General features: G+C 41.9%; 1 protein-coding gene across 2 annotated transcripts in view; it reads right to left on the bottom strand.

Moving 5' to 3' along the window:
- sulf1 (sulfatase 1) overlaps window positions 1-17,907 on the bottom strand; it is a 69,566-nt gene continuing 51,659 nt past the window's right edge. For both annotated transcript variants that reach the window (XM_086066108.1, XM_086066109.1), the window contains 13 exons: window positions 15,689-15,839; window positions 15,409-15,584; window positions 15,204-15,332; window positions 13,909-13,965; window positions 11,044-11,170; window positions 9,409-9,616; window positions 8,808-9,154; window positions 8,629-8,723; window positions 8,290-8,361; window positions 6,022-6,194; window positions 5,782-5,924; window positions 4,374-4,497; window positions 1-1,570 (listed from right to left, as the gene is read on the bottom strand). In XM_086066108.1, the coding sequence (XP_085922234.1) occupies window positions 723-1,570; window positions 4,374-4,497; window positions 5,782-5,924; window positions 6,022-6,194; window positions 8,290-8,361; window positions 8,629-8,723; window positions 8,808-9,154; window positions 9,409-9,616; window positions 11,044-11,170; window positions 13,909-13,965; window positions 15,204-15,332; window positions 15,409-15,584; window positions 15,689-15,839 (2,650 nt within the window). In that variant the 3' untranslated portion in view covers window positions 1-722. The remainder of the gene's footprint in view (window positions 1,571-4,373; window positions 4,498-5,781; window positions 5,925-6,021; window positions 6,195-8,289; window positions 8,362-8,628; window positions 8,724-8,807; window positions 9,155-9,408; window positions 9,617-11,043; window positions 11,171-13,908; window positions 13,966-15,203; window positions 15,333-15,408; window positions 15,585-15,688; window positions 15,840-17,907) is intronic.

Below are 17,907 nucleotides of genomic sequence, written 5' to 3'. Positions count from 1 at the left end.
TGATGGTTGAGAGGTTTTTATTGTCATGGCTTTCTAGCAACCAGCATCCATTCATGCGCACACACGCACGCACGCACACACACACGATCATATTGGAGCACCGTGCCTTACAATTCAGTACAAACCGATGTGCAAAAAAATGAAGGTGATTGATTAAAATGAGCTTACGATTCATCACTGGAACAAAAAGTCCTGATCGAGCAAGTTTGTCATTATTATCAATACAAATGCGAAATGTCTGATAATCCAATCAAGTGTTGATGTATTTATTGGTTCCTTAATTTACAACTAATAGGACGATGAACCTTACAAACTTGCACGCAATTTCAAGTGTTTAATTAAATGTGTTTGCAAAGTAAATAATTCCACATTGTGTGAGCTAAACCAGTGGAAAACAAAACAAGCAAGCAAACGATCTCTCGTACCATTCAACATATTTTAAAACTGAAAAAAGCTCCAAAGTGCATTTGGGGTGTGTTTTTTTTTTCCCCCCCGCCCACTCACACTCCTTAAAAACAAAAAAGCATGGAATTATTCCATTTCAATCCCAACACTTAGCTGCGTTAAGGCTTCTCTCTAAATATATATATACTTTTTTTTTTTTTAAAAAGAAATCATAACACTGTCAGCTAATAATAATAACATTAATAATGTAAAAAAATAACTTTGAAAGTCATTAATTATACAAGTCTGAATGACTGACGTGGCAGTCATGTGTCTGGTCAGAGCTGTGGATCGCTCGGTCGAGGCGGAGAGCCGCTGCCCTCCAGGACCAACGCGAGGGGCGGAGCCACGGATCCCCGGCTCGGCGGGGCGGGCCGACCGGGGGCGCCCGAGGTGGCGCCGGGCCTCTCGTTGGGCCGCAGAGGGAGGAAGCCTTGGTCCTGGAAAATGTCCGCCTCGTCGTTACGGTTGGAGGGAGGGGCGGCGCCCTCCACGTGGGTCGGGTGGGGCTCCGGAAGGTTGTGAGTGCGCAGGATGGCGTCGTGCCGCGTGTCCAGCTCGGTCGGGCCCTCGCCGCTGAACGCGTCCCCGTCCAGCTCCTCCAGCTGACGCACCGGAACCTGAGGCCGGTCCCTTTGCCTCTCGGGGAGGTCGTTGGCAACAGGATCCGGTTTCTTCTCAAGTGGAGGAGCAGACGAGGTTGTGGGGAGGACACTCTGGGTTGGGCCCCTCGGCGCCCGGAGCCAGTCGACCTGGGCCCCGAGGAGGTCGTTGACATCGGGATCTGGTTTCTTCTGTAGGGTGGATGAGGGTGTTGGCATGAAGATGTACCCCTCCCCGCTGCCCGCTTCCAAAGCTCCGCCCCCAGAGCCCAGCTCGTCCGGGGCGGAGTCCTGAAGCGTCGGCGTGGTGGGGCGGGATTGGTTGAAAAGGGGCGGCGGCGGCGGCGCAAAGATGCGGTCCACGTCCTTGCGGAAGTTGGCCCAGTCGTCCGGTCCCGGGCTGTAGTCGGGCCTCCAGTCGTAAAGGCTTTCGTTGATGCTGTACAGATCCTCCAGTCCTCGCCAGTTGACGTCCTCGTCCGTCAGGTTGGGCAGCTTAACCTTGTCGTCCGTCCCAGGGTGCGCTGCGGGAGAGAGCAAGGGGACTTTTTAAGGAGGCGCCGCGCACAAAACCGGGACGCTTCCTTTGTGGCTAAGCTGCAGCGCCATGCGTTCGTTCGGGTTAAGCGGTTGCAAACGCATGCCGCCGCCGGCAAGGAAACGTTCGGCCGACAATCCAACGCAAAAAAGCAAAGCCACGCGTGAAAAAGTGAAAAGAGCCGCGGACGGCAAACCTGCAATTAAAACCAAAAAGAGGAAAAAAATAAAAAATAAAGCAAAAGGAAAATCAGCAAATGAAGGAGCAGAATGCAAGGTCGAAAGCACAACAACAAAAGCCTCCTGGAAAAAAATTATTTCGTAACTGTGTTGTGTTTGTGTTGTTTTGCGAGACTGGACTGGTCGACTCACAGGAAGGAGAGGATTGGTCTCCTCTTTGAGCGCTTTCGGTGCTGCTGCCGCCTAGCAAGCGACAAAAACACGTCAAATTGAGATTCTGGTCACGGGTGGGATGGCGATGGCGTGATCACGATGATGGTGGACAGCAAAGGAATAGTTTGACATTTTAGTTTCCGAAACGGGAGCACTGCAGCCAAGTGGAGACTGCGGAGTACATGACTTGCAGCTAAGCTAACGTAACTTGGAATGTGTTTATTTTGGTCGTTTCTAGTCACGTGTCCTCAAATGTCACAATGACACGAAAAAAATTAGGAACCAAGCAAAAAATTGGGCACAACAGCCAAGTGGAGACTGTGGAGAACACGGTAAATTAACTTTTGTTGTTTGTTGGCAATTTCTTGCATTGGATTCTCAAACGTGACACTCAACCAAGGAGTGACCGTAATCGGACTGATTTTAACCGAGAGGAGATGCCAGCAACAAGAACGGAGCAGCACTACAGCCAAGTGGAGACTGAGGAGTCTAACTCAGGCTAAGCTAATGTTAGCATCTGTGTTTATTTTTTGTCATTTCTGGCCATGCATCATCAATTCGATCGATTTTCTTCCAAGAGGATCAGCAAAGGTTTTGCAGTTTCCAGGGAATGCTAACATTAGCACGTGTTTATTTTGGTCATTTCGAGTTGCATATTCTCAAATGTTAGAGCAAACACCCTGGAGAACATGGAGCCAAGAGGAGACTGTGGAGTCCAATACTTAGATAATGTGAGGTGTAAAACATTTTTGTTTTCAACACGTGTTTTATTTTTGTCATTTCTAGCCGCATACTCTCAAATGTGAGAACGAGCAACCTGGAGAAAATGGAGCGATGCAGCCAAGAAGAGACTATGGAGTCCAATACTTAGATGCTGTAAAGTGTAATTATTATTATTTTTTTCAACCCATCCATATGTCAAACTATCCCGAGAAGTGTGGAGGATGATGATATGATGTCATGCATGTCATGTGATGGGACGTGCACTAAAATGGCCGACATGGACCGTCGTCATGCGTTCCCCCGAAAGAGGTCGGGAGCGCTCGCCGCTCTGAAAAGAAAACAAGTTGGCAACACGCCGTGACCAACGAAGCTGCGTCAGCGGGGAGAAAAGATTGCAGTCGGATCGCGTCAAATGTTAGCGCCTTCCCCATGCAGACGTCATGGATGGATTAGTGCGAAGGTGAGGCCCATGCAGGTGTTAACGGAACCAGACAAGAGGCAAAAAAAAAAAAAAAAAAAAAAAAAGCCACAGAAGAAAGAAAAATGTTTGGATACCTGTGCGGCTCATAGCTGCCTCCATCTTTACCTCCTGATCAGGAACATAAAAGCAATCCATTGTTAATCATCCGATTCAAAAGGAGACGCCGACGGAAGTTGGAAAAAAGATTCATTCACACACGAGAGATCATCATGCGGAAAAACAAGGAAGGGGAGTTCCTGCTGTTGCCACCAGGGGGGCAGTAGAATACAGGCATAAAGTTCGCCGAACGGTAATATCGATGCTAGTTTTGCTAGCTGGCTCGTGGGGTTTTGCATTGTGTGTTAGTTAGCATTAAGCTAACACCTTTTCTTGAGGTCAAGTTTTGTGGTTGTTTTGAATACACACACGATTGCGTAATTCTTTCTTTCATGTTTAATTTGATGGTTGACGTCACTTGGCTTGATCTGAATCGTTAGCATGTCTATGGCGATTTCCATTATGTGTTAGCATTTAGCTAGTGGGGACAAATGGCGAATCGCTGTTTTTGCTTTAGTTTGATAGTAAACATAGTTGGTCTCGGCCAGCTTGTTCATAAATTCCAGTTTTGTTAGACAGTTGTTTATATATATATATATATATATATAATTTTTTTTTTTGTATTAAATTTTTGAATTATATTTTTTTATATCCGTTTCCATTTTCACTTTTAGTCATTTATTTATTTTGAATTTTGGCAGTTTTGATCCTCCATAAAAATCTGCAACATACAATACAAACAAAAAAAAAGGAAAAAGTTTCTAATTAGATTTTAAACAGAAAATCCAGGAAACAGCTGGAACTTTGAGGCATGAACTCACTTGTGTTTGAAACCATTTCAGTGATTCAACAGGAAGAAAAAGAGTCAAGCACACATACAAAGACGGAGGAGGAAGAAGGTCGAGTGTGTGTGTGTGTGTGTGTGCGTGTGTGTGTGAAAATCAAACATCAGAACACGCATCCACGAGCATCTTCCGTGACCTCCGCCCCAACAAACGTCGGCATTGGTCACCATTCCCATTACAAACATGCGGCATGCCGACGATGCGTGCGCGGCGCTCTTTTGAAACTCATTCTCTTGACGCGAGGCAGTTTTTTGTTTTTTTGTTTTTAGTCCGTGAAGTCGTAGTGATGGTGAGCGTGAATTGCTGACGTACCCGCGTCCGAGCCTTTGGGTTTGGGGTTGCACTGCTTGTGACCCTGGCAGCTCCTCATCTCCATCAGCTGGCCGTGAAGGGAGTTCAACACGTCGCGATCCACCTCGTACACGCCGTTGGTCAGCTGACAACAACATACGTTTGCTTCATGAGCTGTTATCTCGCGAATCGGGGGGGGGGGGGTGGGGGGGGGGGGGGTGGGGGGGGGGGCTTGACTCAATAAAACACGCTTTTCAAATATATTGGAATTGTAGAGGAACACAAAAAAAGTGACATTTAACAGAAAAATCTGCAAAACAGTTGGACTGCAATTGGTTGAAATCCACAATATAGCGAAATTATAACCGCATTAATAACAAATAAAAATCTGTGCAGTAGCAAGACCATAACAAAATATATTTATAAAGAAAAAATCTGTGATTTAATAACTTGAGTGAAAGGCTAAAATCTGCGAAGACATAATTTTACTGACAGAAAAATGTGTGATATGTGACCATTAAAAATACATATCTTTTAATAAAAAAAAAAAACCTGACCATTAAAAAAAAATATTTTTCAATATAGCTGGACAGTGAAAAGTTTAAATCTGCGCTATAACGAAGCAATACAAAAAACATTCTTAACAATTTTATTAAGAGAAAAATATGCAATTAGCGAGACGATAGAAACAAACTAATTTTTTTTTTAAAGGGAAAAGTTCATGATGCGTATAGAAAGACCATAAAAAAATTACATCTCATTTTAAACAACAAATATAAAAAAAAATTGTAATATAGCTGGAGCAAGAAAGGTTAAACTATGCGATATAGCAAGCCAATTATTTAATTATCTATCAATTTTTTTTATTTTTACAGAAAAATTTGGGCTATACTACAAAAAAATAAAATAATAATATGATGTCGTGAGACCATAATTTAATTGTTGACTGATGAATCTGTGATTAAGAATTTCTAAACAGAAAAATCTGCTGCAACAGAGATCTTTTTTTTTTTTTAACAACAATAAAAATCTCTCTCTCTATATAGATATAGTTGGGACCATATAAACAAAGTTTTTTTTAAATCTACCTTGAACAGGTTTTTTTTTACTGTGCACTTTTATTGCTTTTATTATTGCTTGTGCACTTTGAGATTTATTTTATAAATGTAGTGCGTATAAAAAATAAATAAAAATCTATTATTATAAAATCAGTGATATTGTTTATTATCAATCTATAAAGACCATATAAAAAAATATATTGTATTTTTTTAACAAAAACAAATATGCACTACAACAAGACCATCTATAAACAAAAGGAAACTTGGAAAACAAAATATTTCCCTGGACGGATCACATTCTACATTCCCTTAATTAAGGCGAAGGTATGGAAATGCATGTTGAAGAAGTGATCGAGCAATTGGTGTCCCACCTGGTAGGGGTCACTGTTGAGGTCAAAGTACTCCAGGAATCCGGTGGAGAACTCACAGAAGAGTGTGTTATGCGTCTCGTTGATGGTCCTCAAGCACCAGTAGGTGTTATTGTTGGAACTGGTGCACGCGCAGAAGCCACCCACTGGAAAGGGAAAACATCACATTACAGTAAATGCTACGAATAGCAACAAAGCGTCCAGCATTTGAGATATTTCAGTAAATGCGTGTAGTAGGCATACGTGTCCAGAAGGGGGCGGTCTGCCAGTGGTCGTTGTTGTGCGTGAAGCAGGTGAGGCCCGGCAGGCTGCAGTCGTCGCCCTTCCTCAGACGCTTCTTCTCCTTGCGCTCCTTTTTGCGGCGGCGGATCTCGTTGTACAGTTGAGTCCTGCCGTCCACATCGTGCGCAGATTCCCTGAGTTGCAAAAAAAAAAAAAAACCCCAAAAAAACGCATCGTCAACAAGATGGAAATACGTATACCTTTGGCATTGGTGGGAAGCAATGAAGAATGATTTTCACTGAAGCAACCCCCTTCGCTCCCGGCAGTTTTACTGGATTTTGACAGATTTGGCAAGGCCCACAGAATATTGTGTTCTATTGCTATAAAAAATATGGAACCTACCAAAAGAATGATTAGAGTCTCTTCTTTCATCAGGAAATAATATTTATTTGTATCGGTTTCTGTTTTGCAGGAATTAGCATTAGAATATAGCTCAATTTAATCATTATTCACAAACCTGTTTAAAACTGCTTTTTTGCAACGTGGCCCCTGGTTGATCTCTTATACTCTGCTGCCCCCTGCTGGTCATTTTTTGTTGTTGTAATAACTACCATTGCTTTAAGCGACCTCTTTAGGTCAGAGGCTGCATCAAAGCCTTCTGTATGCTCTAGCATAAGAAAACAAACCGTGGCAATATTTAAAATAGAACGTTTTTGCGAGCAAGTGAGTTAAAGAAAAACAGCACTCTATAATATTTTACTTCCTAAAATTGTTTTTTTTTTAAAGGCAAATAAAATGTTTCTTGCCATAATCTCTCCTTTGTTTCCGCTGGTCCTCTTGCAAGGGTTATAATCATGCTAATCATTAGCACGTCTATGGCATTTTCCATTATTATGTGTTAGCATTGAGCTAGTGGGGGCATTTCTAAGTTAAGTTGCTTGAAATACACAACTTTTAATTTTTTTACTTTGACTTAAGTAGAGGGAGTTGAATCAGTATTTATAAAAAAAGTTTTTTTTTTTTTTTACACAAGTACTTTTACTCGAGTACAAAATGCGAGTACTTTTTCCACCTTTTGGTCGTCATCCATTGTGGGCCCCACCCGAGCGACTACACAACAGCTGCTTTGCGTTGTCGTAATCCATTTCCAATGTTTCTCCATTGCAAGGTTTTGTGTGAATCATCACGTCTTTGCATGCAACCTGATCTGTTCCAGACGCAAAATTAAAAACAATAACAAAAAAAACAGGCCGCCCTATAATCTGTGTTGTCATTTTGACTTCTTATAATCCCCCAAAAACTAAACAAGTGTCCGGATAATCGGCTTGTCTGTAAATTTATTAGTTGCCAACATGACACATTATTGTTATTTTATTACGTTTTCCTTCTCTCGTTGCTCGTCATTTTTTTGTTTGTAGTTGACACAAATGTGGCGCAATAAGTGTTTCTGGTTACAAAGTCATCTGTTTTTCCTGCTAATAAAAAAGTGGCGGAGTCATTTTGACTGCGTTTGGTCACATTTGGGTATCCAAAATTTCAAAGTGAGAGGAATGGGACACTTTTTAAGGCCACTTCGATAACATTTAAGACCTCTTTGTTGTGACACAAGAGTGGCAGGCTCAATTTTAACAACTTTTGTGATCATATTTTTTAACTCATTCACTCTCAGCCATTTTCACTGAAGCAACCCCCTTTCGCTCCCGGCTGTTTTAATAGATTTTTGACTGATTTTGCAAGGCCCACCGAATATTCTGTTCTATTGCTATAAAAACATGGAACCTACCAAAAGAAAGCTTAAGAGTCTCTTCTTTCATCAGGAGAAAAGTATATGTCTTATCTGTTTCTGTTTTGAAGCAATTAGCATTAGAATATAGCTAAGATTCAGCATTATTCACAAAATTTGTTTAAAAAAAAAGAGAGCTTTTTTGCAACATGGCCCTGGTTGATCTTACACTCTGCTGCCACCTGCTGGCCATTTTTTTGTAATAACTACCATTGCTTTAAACGACCTCTTCAGTTTAGAGGCTGCATCAAAGCCTTCTGCATGCTCTAGCATAAAAACAAACAAACGTTACAATACAGGAGCATGGTAATATTTAAAATAGAACGTATTTATACGTTTTTTGGGAGCAAATTAGTTAATTGGTGTGAAACTGTTTTAATACAGGGTGTTTAGAGGATTAAGGGAGCCAAATCTTTAAAAAAAAATGAAGAGGACTTCAATACTTTGAAACCCTAACGACTTTTTTGATGGATCTGTGGAGACCCGGTCAGGAATTCAAAACTCACTTAAACGGATGCAGTTGATCGTTCCTGTTCTTCAACCTCTCAGCCTTGTTTCTGTCCCCTTTGCTGTAAAAACTGGTGGAACAAACAAATATTGCCTTATTGCACTGGTAACATGCTAACGGTTAGCATTGCTAGTCACAGGCATATTCATTATCCTCTACAAAGAATGACAAATATTACAGCATCCTACTTACAGTAGTAGAAGTAGTAGTACTATTTTCATTTGTGTGTGACTATACAGTGTTTTACTGCCCCCGGTGGCCAAGGCAAGCACATCAGAAGGAGCAGCAATATGAATAGGATTGCAGCATTAAATCTTTTTTGTGTGTGTGTGTGTACCTTTTCTTTCCACAGTCACACTCGTCTGGCCGCGTCCTCTTCAGATGGCCTCGGACTTCCCGCAGATTTTTGATTTTGTCTTGAAGTGCTTCAATCTGCCAACATTTTTTTTTTTTTTGTTCAACGGCCATTTTTTTTTTTAAACATCTGTCCAGTATGCGTGTGTGGTATAAACGCACCTCTTGATCCACGTAGCTCTTGTGGTCTTTCCAGGCTCTGGAGGACTGGTAGATTTCCCTCTCGCAGTGGACAGAGTCGTTCATCAGGATGTAACACTTGTGGGTGACCTTCAGGGATTTTGGGTAGCCCACCGCGTTGGTGTCGTCCGCCAGCATCTCCTCGGAGTCGTCGTCCGAGCCCGAGTCGAAGTCCAGCTCGTCGACGGGTGCGTGGTGGCGCTTGGTGAGGGCGCGGCGGCGTACGGCGCTCTGGTCGTCAGCCTGCAGGTCCACGTCGTAGATCTGACCCTCGAATTCCACCGACAGAGATCTGGTGGGCCGCGTGTGGACGAAACGTGGACGATAACCTGCCAAAACATCAAGAGACTTCTTTTTTTGCGCAGTACTGTCGTCTTTTTTTGAACCTGTGCCCCCTTTTAGGCGATTTACGGTAGTTTTTTCTTCTTTTTTTTTTTAAACCTGAAAAAACGTTTGTGTAGTTTTTATGAGGGTAGTTTCGTTTTTATTTCAACTGCACAACTATAGGGGGATTTACGGTAGTCATATATATATTGTCTCGTTTTGAACTTGGTTTGTTGATCATTTTCTTATTTGCACTCACGCTGGCCAGGGGAAATCTGCCGGTGTGAGCGACGTTCCATCCTGGAGGTCTTGTAGGTCGCGTCGGAGCAATCGCAGCCCCTCTGCTGCGTGTCGTAGCTGCTGTGGGGCCTCAGGCTGCGGGCCCTCTTGCGGGGGCCCTCCTTGGAGCCGCCCTTGCACTTCTGTATCCTCCACTTGCCCGTGATCTCCTCCACGCAGTGCCACTTCTAGATGGATTCGTCAGGAGAAATGAGCTCATCTCCTGGCTCTCGTAAAAAAAATCCCGACCACACAAAATGAATCGGATCCGTGAGGGGAGTCCCGGCTTTTTTTTTTTTTTTTGTTCGCATTCCAATCACACTCGCGAGTCGGGTCCGCGCCAAAGTGCGTCAGCGTATAATTACACAGCGACGCCCTCTCTCTCTCTCTTTCCCTACAGGCGTGATGAAGTCAGTTCAGTGTAAGAATAAAAAAATAATAATAATAATCTGTAGTGTGGGAACGAAGGTGCAAACTCGGGCCGCCAAGGCCGATCGGGTTTCTTTTGGAAGACCCGTGCTTGGGGGTCTAACGAAAGGGCGAGCCGGGGATGAAAACAATCTGTTTTGCTTTATGCTTCCACTGAACCTTCACGCCGGAGGTTCAGAAGAGCAGACAAACGGGAAGAGGAAGAGGAGGAGGAGGAGGAGGAGGAGGAGGAGGAGGAGGAGGAGGAGGAGGAGGAGGAGGATGAGATCGACCGCATTGACCTCACACAGTTGCGGTAAAGCCACAGTAACACTAAAGTTTGTGAATAAATGCAAATCGCGCACTATAATATTGTAGTTGATAAAAAAGAGAGAAGTAAGAATAAATAGAATGTAAATGTTTTTTTTTCTGTTGTAGAGGTAAACAAATACAAAAGGACATAGTATTGTAAAACAGTCAAAAGTTCTGCTTGTAATTCAAATCTTTATTGCTCTAAGTATTAAGGGACCAAAAAAAGAAGTTAATTTATTTACATATTTTAATAGTCGGCCGCTTTATCTGAATTTTATAGTGCTGGGTTAAATTTTTTTTTTTTTAAATAATCAATATTGAATCGATTTTCCTTTTCGAGCGTGATATTGATCCATAAAACCAAGAATCGATCATTTTAATATCTCTTTTGCCATAAATTAACAAGAACACAGAATTTTAAAGCCCATTATTTTGCATCTTACTTTTTTCATGAAATTTACTGAAATTTACTGTTCACATGAATTTAAAAATGATTTGCACTTTATGACAATTCAGAATATTTTTTGTCATATTTACAATTATAGAATAAGAATTATGAAAACATTTTTATCTCATCCATGCTTGTCAATGTTTGTGTAACACTTAAGTGATTGTAACACGTGATATTTTCATTAATAAATAAATTATTTAACCAGATACTGCCTCTGCAAAATTTTATTTGGAGTTTTTTTTTTAAAATCATGTCCATGATATTTAAGAAGAATTGATGTTCCATAATTAATATCAATATTGAATTGAACTGAAGTGAATCGAATCGATTGAAGAAATTTCAATTGATACCCAGCTCTAGAATTTTACTCCGAATATGATATCAGTCGGGCCCTAATCATAAGTTGAGAATCTACCTAGACGTGTAAACAAAGAGGACAAGTACCTGTCCCGGCTGCTCACACGGCGTTTGGAACTCGGCTTGCTGGCACGTCTCCTTCACTTTCATGTACTTGGGCAGGCTGTTGGTGTGTTGGGTGCTGGCAGAGTCGTCCTTCTTCCTCAGGATCTTCCTGTAAGCAGCGAAATCATCATCATCATCATCATCATCATCATCATCATCATCAGTGAGCCGCGTGCAATCCAGGTTGAGCTCATTTAACATGAAAAACTTTTTTTCTTTTTTTAAAAAAAAAAAATATTTTTTATATTCTCTGCTTCTCCACTCAGCCTTGACCTCAACTTGGCACCATCCCCACCGCCGCCGTCGCCACAAGACCTGGCTGAGGCCCCGCTGGGGTCCATGCCAACCAAACAAACCGCCCCTCCCCCCTCTTCTCACACCCCCTTACGACTCCCCTTTGCCAGCCTGGGCCTCACACACAAGCCACAGACGGAGTGACGGCAACAAATGAGCAACTGAACAACCTGCCCCTTTAAGACCCGGGCAACGCTGTGTTTTGCGATTGCCGTCTGGCGCGCTTTGGGGCATGATGCCAGGGGTCGGCGCACTACAATTAAAGAGCTGTCTCGCCGCCGATAACTAAATTATGAAGATGAGTCTACTCCTTGCGCAATAATCCCATGAATAGTTACGGACAAAGAGGCTTAGTTTTTCCAAAGCCTTCTGTGAATCAGTTTCATGTTCTCTGGCAAGCTGGAGGCGGGCCCGGCGCGTGTGCCATCTTGAGCAGAACAGGTGTGCTTTGTACACAGGATGAATCCAGATCAGGACTATTGGTACGTTTTTTTTTTTTTTTAGTGCACGCACACGTTGGTACAGGGATCGGCATGAGCTGCTGCCGCACGAGCTTGTGCGTGCGTGCGTGCAGATGTTTTGCTGGTAAACGAGTGGAAAAAAACAAAGCCAGAGCCAAGCCAGGCAATTTGGAAAAAGTACGGATAAGATATTAGGGACATGAAGATGTCTTTTTCCATCAAATCTGTTTATCGGTGTGAGGTTGGGTTGTCCAAAGTGGTTGTTGTTGGTTTACGAGGAAAGTCCAGAAAGTGTGGTGAGAATCAGAATCAAGGTGGGATTTGGGTTCAGTGGGTGAGTAAAGGCCCTCTGAAATTTGCTGTTTATTAATCTTGCGGCAAATACGCCGCCTTTGTGGGAGCCGCAACATGGTTTATGGTTTTTTAAGGACCTATACAGATGACGATTATTCATTGTCAAGGAGGCAGATAACCAATATTTACAGCTTTTCACTAAAAAGGGGGAAAAAATATTGCAGTCAAAAATTTTTAAAATACAAACATCAATCTTGACTTTGTTGTTGTTAATATCTTAAAGCAGTGGTTCTCAAATGGGGGTGCGAGTACCCCTGGGGGTACGTGAAGGCACTCTAGGGGGTAACATGAGTTTTAAAATAAATTTCAAAAGTATATGTAAATCCCCCCCCCACCCCCAAAAAAAAGTTCATAAAATGAATTTTATATTCAGTAGACAATTGAACTTCAGTGTCCTAAAACTTGTTACATGCCACCTGTCAATCACTTGAAAACTTTATTTAAAATTCAGTTAATTATTTATTTTTGAGAACAAAGCTTTACTACAGAATGATCCCAAAAGATGACACTTTATGATGATAATAATCTGTATGTGCACAAATTATTATTTATAATTAAATTAATTAATTATTATTTTTGTTTTGTTATATAATTGTATTTCCAAATAGTCCAAGAGACCACATAAATACAAATAGAGGTACAATCAGACGATTGATGGCACAGTACTCGTTTTAATAATAATAAAAAAATCTTCAATCAGAAATGCTTTGCGCTGGTTAGGGGGTACTTGGCTGAAATAAAATTTCACAGGGGGTACGTCACTAAAAAAAAAGGTTGAGAACCACTGTCTTGTACTTTAACAATTTTTAAGACTTTCCAAAATGTACTTCTTTTTTTTTTTTTTTTTAATCTTAGACAATATTCTTCATTTTAAATTCCTAAAAAATTTCAACGGAGGTCCCAAGGTTTTCAGTACATCTTAAAAAGTTAACCCATTTCTTTGTTTTAATGTCGAATAAAAACAAAAGATACAGAAGGTTCCCAGGGTCAGCAGCATCTCTGATAAAGTTGATTGAAAATTTAAATAAATAGTTTCCGGAGATTAAAATGGTTTTAGCTTGACCTTTTATCGGCCGTCAGATTTTGAAAAAAGGCCAACACGGATATTCATCAAAATGCCCAATATTGGCGCCTTATTATCCCTACTCAATATTTGGTAGGTTAGCGCACCAAAAAAGTAAGTAAGAAAAAATAATAATAATAATTAGGACGCACGAAAAAGTCTTCTCGACCTTTTTTTGTTGTTATTTTTTTGTTTTTTAATCTGCAAAATTCAGCAATTTTTTGCTTATTTTAAAATAGCTAATATCAGCCGATTAATCGGCAGGGGCCGCAGGGCTATAATAATGTCGAGAGGAACAGGAAGCACGAAAACGTTTTTACGACAGGAAATCGACCATTTTGGTTTGCTGCAGCCATTCCATGCACATCGTTCCTGAAAAATGTCTATTGGTGGGCTATTGTCCCCGCTTGCTACACATTATTAAGAAACGTACGAACTCTGGCCGCTCCAGTTCAGAGGGAACATTCCAAGCTTGACAGACACTCCTAGCGTCTCATAAATAATCTTGACCATCACGAACTTCCGAAACCGACTGAGGAAACTGTCAGTCAGATAACACATCACCTGCAAAAGCACAGACGTGCGTCCACATGATACGGCGTGCAATGATATGGATGTGGTGAAGGGGTTGGGGGGGGGGGGGGGGGGAGAAAGGAAGAAAAAGCTCCGGTTTACCCTCGCTCAACGAGGAATGTGTCCCTCCAGACTTTGGGTTTCCGGTTGGGTTTGAATCTAAGAAAGCAAAGAAGCGTATAGTAAGTCAGATGGTTCTCCAGATCAGATACAGAATGCAAAATGGCAGTAAATGATTACATGATATCATTTAAAAAGTGCTGACATCATTGCATACATCTTTTTTTTCCCCCCCTAACAAAATATGTATTCTTACATAAAGTCACATTTCTACGACGAAACAAATACCGGCTATACTCTCTTCCCTCGTTCAACCAAACGGTTCGACAACCCTTGCTCTAAAGAGACATCATCTCGTTTTTTATTTCTCTGTTTGTTTTTCCTAATGCCACAAAAGTAAACTGCGCAGAGTAGCGATTTTCCATTCGGCCCTTAATTGCTGCGGCTTTCTGCTGTCGAGAAACAATAAATTGCACAGGAAATTGCAACAGAGCGACCTCAAGCACGTCTCGCAGCAAATGGCTGACACAAAGCAGCCGTGGCCATTTGTGACAAAATGTTACGACGAGGCAGCACGGTGGGATTAGTGGTGACGACGTCAGCCTCGCAGTTCTTAAGTCTAAGTGTGCACACAAAAATTAAATAAACGTAAATGTTTAATAACAAACAGCTCTCAAAGACTATTGCGTGGGAATGCTGAAAGCTGAATGCTAATAGCTGAATGCTAATAGCTGAATGCTAATAGCTGAATGCTAATAGCTAAATGCTAATAGTGAATGCTTATGAAGTAAATTGAAAGATAAATGATGGGCAAATTACAAAGTATTAATTGATAAATAAATAAAAAGAACACTTGAACCTGGGAGGCGTGAATTTTTGAAGCAAGTTGTAATTTATATGGAAAAGTGTTAACTGAAAGTACCCTCCATTCATTTAGATGGAAAAGTGGAACTATGATTGTCAGTTGGTATACATGTAAATCCCTTACTTGGCATAAGGGGCGTGGAATGTGGGACTTCCAAAAAGTTCAATGTCATTCCCAATGAAAATCAATGGTGAAAAGTTGATATCTAACGTTAAATCATGCGAGTACTTAAAGTAATGTGGAATCAGACGATATATTCCCCGGAAGGCGTGAATTTTTAAATAAAAAAAGTGAGGAGAATAAAATGCTATAATAAGTATAATAATAAAGGTTAGAAACAACATAAGTGCTTTCAGCATTCCCACAATTAAATACAAGTGTACTAGGCAGTGATTCTTTTATGCACCACTAGAGGGAGCTCACGTGCCACCCTATACGCTCCATATGTTTGCTCAAATGTGTCCATACTAACCTATTGCCGGTCCTCTCCTGCTCCAGTAGCTTAAGGATGGACTTTCCGTCCATGTCCGGGGGCGTGTCTAACCCGGCAATGTGGAGGATGGTGGGAGCGAGATCGATATTGAGCACCAGATGAGGATTTCTGGAGTATAACAAAAAATGATATGAATTGACACAAAATTGAGCAACATCATCCAATTTTCCAGCGGTTCCCTTACACTGCGCCGGGCTCCACGTTGGGCCCCCTCAGGAAGAACGGCACGCGGATGTCAAAGTCGTACGGCATGGACTTGCCTTTGACCAGCCCAAACTGACCAATGTGGTAGCCGTGGTCGGCCGTGTAGATGATGTACGTGTTGTCCAGCTCGCCCGTCTCCTCCAGCATGTCGTAAACCTGCGCCACAACGTTAATTGAAAATTGAAAGCAGCAAAATGAAGAGGGAGAGTAGCGCTCTATAACGCCTTTAACAAAAATAAATAAATATCCAAGGTACTCACCTTTTGCACGGAGTCATCCACGGACATGAGGGTCTGTAGCCTCTTGCGGTGGAGGAAATTGGTGAACTCCATGTGGATGGGCCTCATGGGGCCCGTGTACTGCATGATCCAGTGCTTGTCCATGTTGGGGGCGTAGTTGTAACTGGGCGTGCTGGTGGGAAAACAACAGGTGAGTGAGTGTGGGAAGAGTAATTGACGCCCCCTTAAAAATGTTTAGAAGATGCCTTATAATCGCTCATTTGACATATGCCCATGTTCTAATCAGTTGATATATATCGTTTGAAACGAGAGGATGCTATTTCTGGAGAAATTGAGTGAATGTTGAAATGCTGGATGAAAAAAAGGAAAGAAAAAAAGAAAAGAAAATGTTGTTGAAAGATGAGGAATTAAGTCGATGGTATTGAATGATTATAGAATGGTCTTGAATGGGAGTGGTGAAATGATAATAATGAATGATATTAAATTATTTGGAATGAGGAGAAATTGCATTGGTTAAAATGTGCAATATGTGAGTAAAAAATGTAGCATTTTTGGAATGTGCAAAATTTTTGCATGTTGAAAATTGCTCACAAGGTGAAATGAGAATTAGGGAAGTGCTGAAAATTTTGAATGTCCCACTCAAAATGAAAAGGGTATTTTTTTTTTTAGGTGAAAAATGTTGAATTGTGGGAAAATAGTGAAAGTTAGGAGTGAGAAAAATAATAGCCCGCGAAGCGGGAATTTTTGAAACATGTTGAAGTTGGAATGATTTGAATCGCTCGATAAATGTAGAAGTAGTTGAAGGACAAAATGGCAGAAAAAGACGCTATAATAAAAAAAGTAGAACAACATGCATTCACACAATACGTCATAAATAATATATTGTTTATACGCGATGCAAAATGACTAATATTACAGCCTCTCAGTCATAGTAGTAGAAGAAGCAGTATTTTTCTTAGTCTGTATATATTAAATGCGGATACACAGACAGTTTAATACTTTACAATATTATTATTATCATGTTTTTATAAAATAGAATACTAGAGGGTGGAGAGGTTTCGGGAAAAAAACAAAACACAAATAGATAAATTTGCGAAATAGCGCAGGAGGTTGCTGCCGTATGCGATTGCAAATTGTAACATGCCCATGCTGCTAAGGCTATAAAATCCATGTGCATATTGTGAAAGATCCCTTCTGTGCAAGTGTTTGCATGCGAGCCCGTGAGAGGCCGTCTGTGGCGGCTCGCTAACAGGTGCCACGCTCGTCCGCCACGCTTGACAGGCGTCAATAGCGCCTGTGTTTGCCCGGCGAAAACGTCTCGATAGTGCTGTGCCAGCGCCTCTCACCGGGACCGGCCTCTCGCGCCGCCGAGCTCTTGGCTCGCAGAAATCGTTTTGAGGGCTGGCACGCGCTGGCGAAAAAATAATAGTTCCCCTAAAGCGGGGTTTGCATGAACGTCGTCTGGGCCCAGAGGACTCAGTAAGTCACGGCCGTCTGAAAAATGAGTGAATAAACAGCGACGGGGGCGGGTGGGTGGATGGGGGGGGGGGGTCGGGGGGGAGGGGCGTGGAGGACTGCTGACAGACGCGTCTCACCTGTCTGTGTCGCAACCGGGACGACGTTTGGTCTGTAAAACTGCAAACATGCCGCATTCAATTGACATTTCACATAAGAAAGGGGGGGGGGGAAAGGGAAGGCAACTGTGGAGTACAATAGCGCAGCCACGGGAACAGCTAGCATTAGCATGGTAGTTAAAAACATACAGTACTAATGACATGAGTAAATGTCTAGAAATGAATCACTTTTTTTGCTTCACTATAATGGAAATTGTGCTGCTCCTTATAATGTGCACGTCAACAATACAGAAGGCGGCCGTTCTTCGCAGAGGATAAATAACATATGTCTGTGATTAGTGTTATATTGTGTCTACGTGTTTTTCCACTGACGTTTATGACAAAATAACCGTAAAATGTTAATGTGATTCATTAGCTTGTCCATGGCATTTGCCATTATGTGCTAACATTAAGCTAGCGGGCACAATTCAAATACAACTTGCAGGATGTCTATCTATTTCTCCTTAGGCAATAGAACTAATGTACCAAGAACTAAATGCTCCTGGTAATGCTGTGGCACGAACGCCGTTTCTATTTTCCCCATAAATCAAGCGGGCCGCATTCCACTCACGGAAGCCTTAATGAAGAGCCGCTACGAGAGCCGCGACGCTTTTGTGAGCAGGCGTG

Source organism: Leptonotus elevatus, chromosome 21, assembly GCF_054856555.1.
Source record: "Leptonotus elevatus isolate MCC_2025b chromosome 21, RoL_Lele_1.0, whole genome shotgun sequence".
NCBI lineage: Eukaryota > Metazoa > Chordata > Actinopteri > Syngnathiformes > Syngnathidae > Leptonotus > Leptonotus elevatus.
This window is presented reverse-complemented; position numbering and strand designations above follow the sequence as displayed.